The 11,514-nt window shown below is 44.8% G+C and overlaps 2 protein-coding genes across 2 annotated transcripts; both read right to left on the reverse strand.

Moving 5' to 3' along the window:
- Positions 1-5,149: 5,149 nt before the first annotated feature.
- On the reverse strand, positions 5,150-9,502 carry LOC134222366 (uncharacterized). The gene is made up of 3 exons (XM_062701524.1): positions 8,924-9,502; positions 6,389-8,825; positions 5,150-6,057 (listed from the first exon to the last, which is right to left on the reverse strand). Exons 1-3 carry the CDS (start codon positions 9,500-9,502, stop codon positions 5,150-5,152), a joined length of 3,924 nt encoding a protein of 1,307 aa, XP_062557508.1.
- Positions 9,503-9,592: 90 nt separating this feature from the next.
- Positions 9,593-10,426, reverse strand: LOC134222367 (uncharacterized). The gene has a single exon (XM_062701525.1). It carries the CDS (start codon positions 10,424-10,426, stop codon positions 9,593-9,595), a length of 834 nt encoding a protein of 277 aa, XP_062557509.1.
- Positions 10,427-11,514: the final 1,088 nt, after the last annotated feature.

Consider the following 11,514-nt stretch of genomic DNA (forward strand, 5'->3'; position numbering starts at 1 on the left):
GGGAAACTTTCTTTGGTTCGTTTCTGCGGCTTCCAAGGTCCTAAGTAAATGCGACGTCTGACGTTACTCACGTGAAGGAATAACAATTATTATTGATAAACTTTCAAATTTCTCTGTCGCATCGCTTTTGTCAGACCCAGCTTTGACGATTTTTTTTATACTGAGAAACCGGGAATATATACTGGCTTTGTGGTGGGTGCTCCTTCTTTGTTCCAGTTTGCGTCGATAACTCTATTAGCGGTACACTATCAGAATCGGACACCATCAGCGATTGACGAAGGTGGTTGCTACAGATAATTCAATCGCAACGATAGCATTGATACTGAGATTTTGAAGTAAAATATCAATTTTCTAAAGACACACAACGTAAAATTACAAATAATATACATTACAAAGAGCTTCTTAGTACAATCCGATCGGACTGGACCTTTTTTTTTACAGATTTTTAAAATGGACCTGATCCTACACAACCCTCTGGAGATACTGTCGGAAAGAGCCATGGCATGACAGGAATTGTGTCAGATGGAAGTGAACTTTTTCGTGGGGTCTTCCCATCCAGCTCCATATGTTGGATATCAGCCCGTGGGTCCACCTACCTTTCAAGGAGTTATCCCACTATCGCTGCCATCCGGCAACTGCAGCCATTCTGATGCGTTGGCTATCTCCTTTGGTTACATGTAGCTCGAAGCACTCCTCGTCTTCCCGGATGACCATCCTGATATCATGCGGTAGGCAGATATCACTCCGAGACACATCAAGCGGTACGTGCTCTCCAGCTTCCACAGATAACTGGTTACTCCCAGCGCATGTGCCCAGGACGAGCCACCGTATCTAAAGATAGATACGACAACGCCTGCCGGTAGCCTACATCTACTGGCGCACACCTCGTTGAACATCTTTCCCGATAATGTCACCTTGCTGACGCGTGTGCTGTGATCAGTTCTACCTTCGGAACTGACTCTTCGTAGACCTCCAGAGTTACATTTTGACACCAGGGGGAAACTTGAGTCTTAGAACCCCGTCGCACATAAGGTTCCATAATACCGTGCCCAGTATTGATCCTTGCGAAACTTCTGCGGTAATAGGAAGGCCAAGTTAGCTTTATGATTATACCAATTCTTTAACTACAGCCTGATCAAAACATTTTTTACGGGGGGGATCCTTGGGGGGACGCAAATCCCGTTTTCAGTGTTTACATTGAATTTTGAAGTATGGTAGCGAAGGCCCAACTAAAAAGTGACCTACATATTCTTTCAAAGCCAACATTTAGATAAGCTGCAATACACCACGTTGAATATTCCAAACTATTTGCTTTGTAGTTAGATATGGGTTCAATAGGAAAGTTGGTCTTAAATAAATCAAATAATAGACTGAGACATAACCAGATACATTTTAGACGGGAAAGGTCAATTGTTATTAGTGCTGTATAATGAGCAGCTTGAAGTAGCTCGACCTTGAAGTTATTCCTATTCCGCTTATGTCCATTTGTTGACAAAAAAGATCGAGCAGGACGGGAAAAAAATCGAGCTACTTCAAGCTGCTCATTGGACAGCACTAGGTTTTGGAGGAAAAAGAAACTTGTTGAAATGGAAGCTTGAAAAAAACCGTTTATTCATGGATATGGAAGTAAAATAGTCTGTTCAATCAAAGTTAGTTGCCTATTTTCCGAGTTGTGGTCTGGAGTCGTGGGTCCCATTATAGGAAAGTGGCTACCTCCAATACATTTTTCAAATCAAAATCTTCCACATAATTTACATATTCACATCTGAGTTAATGTTCCATCGTCGGAAAATAGAATTCAGTCACGAGCACCAAATTTTTGCGCGCCTTCGAATTTCTGAAGAAACCAGGGGCCTCATTACGTATCTTCCTTCGGCAGTTCTTTCGTATGACAGTTTGCATGGTTCCCGAGGAGAACCGGCGACCTCGATAACAGAAATTGGTATGAACTAGCCTTGCATAAGAGGTAAAATACCAAAAAATAATACCAAAAATCTATATGCAGAATACTTGGTATTAAATGTATGTTATGCCTGAAGTATCGTGTATATTAATTTTTAGTATTACTCCTTTGGTATTTTACCTCTTATACTAGGCTAGTTCATAATTATGAACTCTGTTAACAGAGTATGGTATCAATAACAGAATTAGATATTGATGAGCCAATATCTCCTGCGCGGGTTTGCTCGTTTCGAGTCGAGGTGCGCAATGCTACCCTAGGATACTAAAGCGGTTGGGAGAGTACCATGATGGACGTCAGTCCGCTAACGATTCTCCCCCACTCCTCCCTCACCCCTCGATGCTACGGGTAGCACCGAACAAAAGTTCAATATTCAAATTACTAACCTTTGTATAACGTATGATTTTACAGTCGGGTTTTCTTTTATTTATAACAGGAATACTCAAACAGAAATTATCGATCTCTTTATATAGATATTCATATATTTTTGTTTCAAATTGATTTTTTTTTCTCACTAAACACGCTAATAAATTGTCGAATGCTTTTCATATATAAAATATTTTAATATGCAGAACGTTTATGACACGGGTGTTTCCTATATTCTATTTGATATAACAAAACCGATAACCTTAGTTTTTATACAATTATACAACAGACTGTGGTAATACTATACCTACATACTCCCGTCATAATGAACATATTTCTTCATTGAATCCTATGCACTTTGACCCAAACTTTGAGACAAATCGGCAGATACGTGCCAATTTAGTATCCATCCGCGGTTATCACTGCACTTCACTTCTTCTTACAGCGTAACCAAAAACAAGTTTTTGAACACCTTTCCGTACAGAAGCCCGGAAATTTTGATGGGATGCTTATCAAACTTCACTTTTCAAAATTCGACACTGTTGTTTCATAAGGGCGAATGTCGTAAACGTAAAAAAATTTCCTGAAAATTCTTTAACAACTAGGACCGCTCCCAGCCTACAATTACATGGAACTGGTGACGCTCCGCGCTTTCTATAGAACGGAAGTGGGAAATACCACCAGAACTCGCTAATCTTCCTGAAATCAGCAAAAGAAGTCAATGTTTACGTTTGCGACTTTCGCCCTTTTGAAACAACAATGTCGAATTAGTCACTTTTAGCATTAGCATTGTTACGGTGTAATTCGTAGATTGGACACTAGTGATACTCATGTTTTACTTTTGAGATCCTTATCTAGAATGCTATCAAAAATCAAGAAGGGGAGTGGTCCTTGATTCCAGTCTTAAACAAAAATAACAAAAGCATGAGGATTACTACTCCTGGCCACGCCCATCTTCACCGTAACTAGGGAGAGGAAGGAAGTGTTGATGTAGTACTTACTTAACGAGAGGCCACCGACTTAGCGACACCTTCATAAGTACCACGGAGTTGGATAATGAGGAAAGTATTCGTTGGGTTAGGATTTTCCTGTAGCTGACAATATAACCGTGGTAGATCTAACCCCGTAACAAACCACGTAAAGGTGTCTACCCAGCATTACGGGTGTGTCGAATTATTCACTTTTTTGAAGTAAAAACTTAATATTAAGCACGATTCTTGCCCGAAAGAAATACAAAAAATTGGTCGCAAGACCGAATGTAAACACTGGCACCGTTAGCAGCAAACTTATGATAAGGGTGGTTCAAAAAATAAATTTTGCTTCGGGCGCTCAGTCTATTTTGTTTCATATTCTAGGAGTCCTCCGATTGTTTAAGTTGGTTTGGATTGGCCGTTGGTTGGTATGGGATGAGAAGGTTGAATTTTTCACTGTAGGGGAAGGTGGGTAGACTTGATCACCCCCTGTTTTATCGAGAACTGATGTAATTTTGTTCTAGCGTATTTTTTAGTATAGATCCTCTAGACAAATGACCTTTATATGGTGAGTTATTTTTATGATTGACAACCTTTTTGATTCTGCAGGGCGGATTGTATTTTTTGACCTTCTAAAAGATTTTTTTATTGGCCACGTACAATTTGAATAACTTTTCATAACAATGACCAAAGTCTTTCGTTTTTTCACAGCAACAAGCCATAAATATGGTCATTGATCTGTAATGATGAAAATGTCAACATTCCATGAAAATTTTAGTATACACCCGATTCTGTTTTTACACGGATTTTTTTTACACGGCCGTGTAAAAAAAATCCCATGCAAAATTTTTGCAAAGTTGCTCCATTTTGCATGATTCGTCGAGAAATCATAAAACTTTTTTTACACGGATTTTCAAATTTTGAACTGAAAACTTTTTTTTACACGGAACGCATCCCCCGTGTAAAAAAGAATCGGGTGTATTTGGATTTGAAGTTATTGTCTAAATATGTGGACACTTGATTGCGTTGCGTTGCGTTGTAACGGAGTATTTCGTAGATTGCATACTGATAGTTGTCATGTATATTCTTTACCTTTCTTACCCTAATTGCTTAAGGATTTCCATTTGGGATTCAATGGAAATCAATTTAATCAAAATGACAAAACATGAAAGCTATCATTGCCGGCCACGCCCATCTTCTCCGTTACTAGGAAAGGGAAGGAAATGATGCTATGACATCTACTTAACGAGAGGCCAGCGAGTCACCGACGCCCTCATAGATGTCAAGGAATTGGATGGTGGGTAGGGTATGTGGTTTAGGAGTATTGTTCGGACCCTTCGTTTGCCTTTACACGTTTGACCGTATACACTGAACACTCGTTTTCTTTTCGACCACGAACCAAATCTTCAAAACTGTCGTTGCAGACCCTCTTCTCGAATAAAGCACAAACTAATTATCGTTTCTTCCAACTGCAATATACTAACAACTGCGTGTTGAGGGATCACAAGATTTTATTAGAAACACTACCGGGGCAACTGATACAGCGAGACGGATTTTGCGATCGACCGGGTTGGAGGTTTATTTGCGACTAAAAACTTGAGATGTACATTAGCAGTAATTTCTCGCTACCTTCATGTGCTCTCAACTGTATATTTCTTCTCCGTGAGACTATCAAGAGCGATTCAAGAAAAAAAAAGAGAATTTATGCTACCTGGGGGGAAATATGACGAAATGCGCCAAGTTCCTACTTGTAGTCCTAACATGCCGGCCACCTAAAATTCTTATTGGAATTTAATAATTCATTCATTTTTAAACCTGCCTCTAACCTACACTAATAGAGCGATACATAGTATTAGATTGAATTCAATTCACGTTGCGCAGCTTTGTTTATCCGGTTGTCGTCAGTCAACTTCTCGAACGGCAGCAAACAGATGCGGGATGACTGTCGTTTGTATACAGCACCACTAGGAGTGCGAACTTTCACTACCCTGACCACTTCGTCCGGACCAGGGTAGACTTCGGTGATGCGAGCCAGTGGCCATGCGATGGCAGAAATTCCGTCCTCTTTAAGGATCACCATTTGACCCACTTTGAGACGTGTTGATTGCGGGTATCGTTGGTTTTGATTATGGAGCTGCGAGATGTATTCCCGCCTCCATCGATTCCAGTGTTGTTGCACTAGCTGCTGCAACTCTTGGTAGTGCTGCAGCCGATTCACGGGTACATCGGTGTAATCTGGGTCAGGTATCGCGAGTAACGACGATCCGGTGAGGAAATGCCCAGGGGTGAGCACGTCCAATTCATCTGGATCCTCCGACAACGGAGTGAGCGGTCGCGAGTTCATAGCCGCCTCGACTTGGGTGAGAATCGTGGCCATGTCCTCGAACGATAGTTTTCGCTGGGCCAACACCCGAATAAGTGACGTTTTAGCCGACTTCACGGCAGCCTCCCAAAGGCCGCCGAAATTTGGTGCTCGTGGCGGAATGAATTTCCAAACGATTCCTCGCTGGGCAGTTTCGTTGGAAATTGCGGATGCAGTGTTTGGATCGCGTAGTAGATCATAAAGTTCCCGAAGCAGGTTGCTGGCCCCTTTGAAGTTGAGACCATTGTCCGAGTGGATCTCAGTAGGAAGACCTCTACGGGAGATGAATCGCCGCAAAGCAGCGAGGAAAGCCGAAGCTGTAAGGTCCCCAATCAGCTCGAGATGAACCGCCTTCGTGCAGAAGCACACGAAAACAGCAATGTACGCCTTCTGCGATGCTGCTCGACGATGTACGGGCTTGAGGTAGACAGGCCCACAGTAGTCCACGCCAGTGATAGCAAAAGGGCGAGAGGGTGTTGTACGGGGTTTTGGAAGTTGACCAGGGGGTTGGGATATAGGGACAGGGTTGCTTCGGAAGCAACGAATGCAATTCCGGAATGTGTGTTGCCAATGCCTTACCACGTAACGGCCAGAATTCTTGCCGAATTTGTGCGAGTGTCATGCAGGGGCCAGAATGGAGTGCCATTTTGTGGTATGCGATTGCTACTTGTCGGGTAAACGAGTGGTTGCTGGGTAGAATCATGGGGTGTCGAACGCAATACGACTCACCAGCTAGCTTCAGCCGGCCACCAACGCGAAGTATGCCCAGCTGATCCAGGAAAGGGTGAAGGAGTTTCAGCGGTGAGTGAGCAGGAACGAGCCGATGGTTGGCGAGAGCCTTGATCTCCACAGCAAAAGGCTCCCGTTGAACACAGCGTACTAAAATATATTTTGCCTCTTGTATTTCCGCAACGGTGAGGCTCCGGGTCACGGGGGGCGATGCTGGTGCTTGACACCTTCGGATGAATCTCAAACAGTAACCGGTGATCCGCAGCAGTTTCCAGTAGCAGGAGTATCGATCAAGCAGCGGATGAGGATGTTGAGGCTCCACCAAAACTAGAACATTTTTCTTCTTCTCCAGCAGTTCTTCCGATGGCGGCTCGTACTCCAAATGCTTAGCGGTATTCCAGTTCTGATCGAGTAGAGACAACCAGTACGGACCATGAAACCAGTGTTGCTTGTCGATGAGATCCTTTGGCATCACTCCTCTTGAGACGAGGTCTGCTGGATTCTCAACGCCCTTAACGTGGTTCCATCGGTGTCCCTTCGTTAGCTCCTGGATGTGCGAGACGCGATTTGCAACGAAAGTTGGCCAAACGTACGGCGGTAGCTTGAGCCATGACAGGACAACGGTAGAATCCGACCAAAACCATGTTTCAGTATCCTCCATCTTCAAAGCTTTAACAGTAGCACGGTACAGTTTTGCAGCCACATGAGCGCCGCAAAGTTCTAGCCTCGCTAGAGTCGTCTTCTTCAGGCTGGCTGGTCGGGATTTGGCTGCTAAAAGCTCCACTTTGATGTGTCCAACTAGGTCTATCGAACGGGCATATATGCACGCTCCGTAAGCAGCCTCCGAAGCATCCGAAAAGACATGAAACTGGACTAGCATGGGATGCTTGGTGAAAGCATGTCGTTCCACCTGGATGTCTGAGAGAACAGGTAGTTGTTGGTAGAACTCGCTCCATCTAAGCGCTAAATCGTGGGATAGAGGATCATCCCAACCTTGCACTGCTACCCACAACAGCTGCATACGAATCTTGGCCCAAGAGATGACTGGAGCCGTGATACCGCTAGGATCCCATAGCTGAGCGATGATGGAATATACCTTGCGCCTTGTCCACTGCCCATTTGCAGCGAGATTGGAAACATCAATGCCCAACAAATCCGGTCCTGGTTTCCAATGAATTCCTAGTGCCTTCACCTGTTCTTGGTCGAAATTGAGCGTAGACTGGGTCCCTAACTCGTCCACCGGAAGACCTTCCAACACACCTTTAGCATTGGATACCCATTTTCGCAGCTTAAAACCTCCTTTAGGCATCAGCTGCTCCAAATCCTGCCGTAACAATATGGCTTCCTGCACTGAATCCGCTCCCCCGATGTAATCATCGACGTAGAAATCGTTGACGAGCGCAACCTTCGCTCGTGGATGATGATCACCTTCGTCTTCTGCCAACTGATGCAAACACCGTGTTGCAAGAAACGAGGAGGGAGCTAATCCAAACGTGACCCTACTCATTTCATAAGTCGCAACCGGCTCTTCTGGTGAGAATCTCCACAGGATACGCTGTAGAGGAGTGTCGTCGGGATGAACCTTCACTTGCAGGTACATCTTTTCGATGTCTGCAACGAGAGCGACGGGATGTTTGCGGAAGCGCAAAACTAAATCGAAAAGAGGATCTTGAATCACCGGTCCCGTCATGAGTCCGTCATTCAGAGAACGGTTGGAAGTCGTCTTGGCAGAACCGTCGAATACCGGTCGAATCTTCGTGGTCGCACTCGATTCCTTGATAACCGGATGATGAGGCAGATAGCAAGCGAGCCTATGATCGTGCTTCAAATCCTTTTCACTCACAACTGTCATGTGTTGTTGGTCCAAATACATCTGCATTGCTTCGTTGTAGCGCCTTCGCAAATCTTCGTCCTTTCCCAGTCGCCGTTCAAGCTGCATCAATCTTCGTAGCGCCATATCCTTCGATTCGCCAATCATCTGCTCGAAACCCATTCGCTTCGGCAGTCGGACCATGTATCTCCCTGAGCGATCTCGTGAATATGTGGCTTGAAAAAACTCCTCGCAGTCCTGTTCTTCTTGGGTCCGCCGAGAGACATCTGGCAACTCTTCGATCGCCCAAAACCGCTCCACCTTCTCAGCTAACGTTGATCCCACCAATACGTGGTGGCACGGTACCGGGTTGATGGTACCCAAATCCGTCTTTCCAGCTACAATCCAACCAAATACGGTATTTACGAAAAGTGGAAGTCCTTCTCTTACGCGTTGTATTTGTACCCGGCCACCATTCAGTAAAAGGAACTCATAGAAATACTCCAGTCCTAGCAGAAGATCGACCGGAGCTCTTTTGTTAAAACCTGGATCTGCTAGTACCATGTTAGGAGGCAGATTCCAGTCGCCAATTGGAATGGTCGTTGATGGTTGATCGTCAGTTACTTTCTTCAATACAAGGAAATCCACAGAATTGCATATTCCGTAACGAGTGAACCTATTGTGGCAGAAACTGAACCGTTTATCTGAATCCGCGCACTACCCACACCAGAAACCGGTATATTGCTACCTTTCCGTGGCAGCTTCAGTGTTTGGCACAATCTCTCCGAAATCAAATTTGCCTGCGACCCACTATCGAGCAGAGCCCTTGCTTTATGCAACCGTCCGTTGCAATCCTTTACCGAAACGAGCACCGTTGACAGAAAAATGTGGACCTCTCGGGACTCAGCTGGTATGTTTGCCGCATAGATGGTTGCCACTGAAGATTGAAGTGCCTGCTGAGGAACTTCAACGGATGCCACCGCAGTTGAAGAAACACCAGAGCCGCCCGTTTGCGATAGTTTTGTGTCCTGAATGCCGGCCGATGAACCAAATCCGGATGCTGACAATCCAGGATGGAGTAAAGTGTGGTGCTTCTTGCTGCACGTTCGGCAGCGGAATGGCGAAGTGCAATCTCGACAGTAGTGGTCACGACGAAGGCAGTTACTGCACAGCTTCCTTGAATTGACAATCTGGAACCGCTTTTCCAGCGTTAGTTTCGTAAAAAGCTGTGCAATTGATGATGTAGTGTGGTCCACTGCAGCATACACATTTCGACGACGACGACGAACTCTCGGACGCTGCATTTATTGTTATCTTCGGCACAGACTTCTTAAACGGCATCGGAGGAAAGTGAAACACGCTGACCTTCGGAACGTTGATCGACCGCTATCGCATCAGAACTCAGGTTTGTCCTCGAGGAACTCCATCACGTGCAAGAACACGGGATCTTGCTTCTTCAGCGCGAACTCTTCCCAATCCTTTTGCGTTGAATCATCCAACTTCGAAACTAACAGCTGTGTCAACATCGCCCCCCAACCTGTAGTAACTTCTCCTAATTGATCCAGAATCTTCGTGTGCCTATCAAAACAATCGATGATGTCATGTATCCCATTTGCCGACATCCTTTTCAGTTTGGGAAATTGCAGAAGTGCATTGACATGGCGTTTCTTCTGCAGATAAACGTTCGAATAACGTTTGGTCAAAGCGGACCAGGCAACCCCATAGCTTGCTTCGCTCATCGGAAATGAGTCAATTACTTTTAGCGCCTCACCCTTTAGAGACGCTCGCAAATAGTGGAAACGTTGAATTGCGCTCAGATCCGGATTACTATGGATCAGCGATTTGAACGTATCATAAAATGGCAACCATTTATCGAATTCCCCATTGAATTCAGGCAAATTTATCTTTGGCAACTGTATGCCGGCACAAGCCCCCGCAGTAGGATGAGTGGAGGTAGAGGAGGAGGAGGTAGGAATATTGAGTGATATTTTGGATTTCAACCCTGCCCTTACCTGGAAGTACAACTCCTCGAACTCGGCCCGGGTCTTCTTTTGCTCGTCCTGCACTTCCTCGAACTCCTCCCATTTTTCGTCCAGCTTCTCGACCCGTGATTCTAACTGGAGTGCATGTACGGCTGGATCGTAATTTTTCAAGAAGCGGGCTGTGCGCCGAAGGAAGTCGACGATGTTGTCCCGCACCTGCAGTTTCGGCTTCAGCTTTTTCACCATCGTTTAGTCGTTGATGTCAGCAACACACTGTGAAAAGGAACGAAGCACAGCACCACAAAGAAAACGGTGGATGGAATGGAATGAGGCTCACCTTTGAGCCTATTCAAATAGGCTTTGTATTTAAAATTCTCCCAACAGGAACAATCAGCTATTCTACAGGACCTTAGGCAGACGATAGTATGACATCAGCAGCATCAGTGATAATGTCTTCAGTGGCCGTATGGCTCTGGACCCGTCTAGCCTCTCGAATACAGTGATCGTCGAAATCAGCTTACTCATGCAGTGAAACCAATGGAGAAGCAGGGTGGTTTTCAATTATCCGTCGATGCATAATAAGCCAAGTACTCACCAAACGAGCCTGGCAGTACAGGCTTTGTATTTACCGTATATGAATATACGCGCCCCCAGTAACAAACAGTAGTTGTTCCCAACAACCAAAAAACTCCGATTTGGTTTCGTTCTCTTGCGCACGTGAAAGAATGTTGAGATAAACGATGATCCAGTTTTGCAGTGAGGCTCGTAACAATTTGAAACAATGGAAAAATGGTTGCAATTAATCCATCCACATCACAGCAAACTCCAGCCAAGTACTCACCGTGTGAGTTTGGCACTACATGCCTTGCACACAACCGTATTTGAGAATACGCGCCTCCGGTAACTACGAAATTCGTAATAACTTCTAGGTTGATTATCCTCCGTGAGCCAATTAAATTTGGTAACGCCTCAAAATTTCGCGTGACCACTTATCAATCTTAGCAACCGCAAGCCAACGGACACAACGAACTATTGCTTTACACTGTGTAAAGTTTCATCATCAGACCAGAAAAACGATCCTTCATTTGGCTATTATTCATTTCCACTGCACACCTTCGTACGAGATACGGCACATATGAAAGTTTATCGAGGAATGTTCGATACTTAGGACAATATCCCCAATACAATGGTGAAAACAATCGCGAGTGACGATCGCAATTAGATGTATGGTCAAAGTGGTGCTCACAGTAATTTTTGCGCCATGCAATCCTGGTCACGGCACCATTATGTTCGGACCCTTCGTTTGCCTTTACACGTTTGACCGTATACACTGA

Source organism: Armigeres subalbatus, chromosome 3 (assembly GCF_024139115.2).
Source record: "Armigeres subalbatus isolate Guangzhou_Male chromosome 3, GZ_Asu_2, whole genome shotgun sequence".
NCBI lineage: Eukaryota > Metazoa > Arthropoda > Insecta > Diptera > Culicidae > Armigeres > Armigeres subalbatus.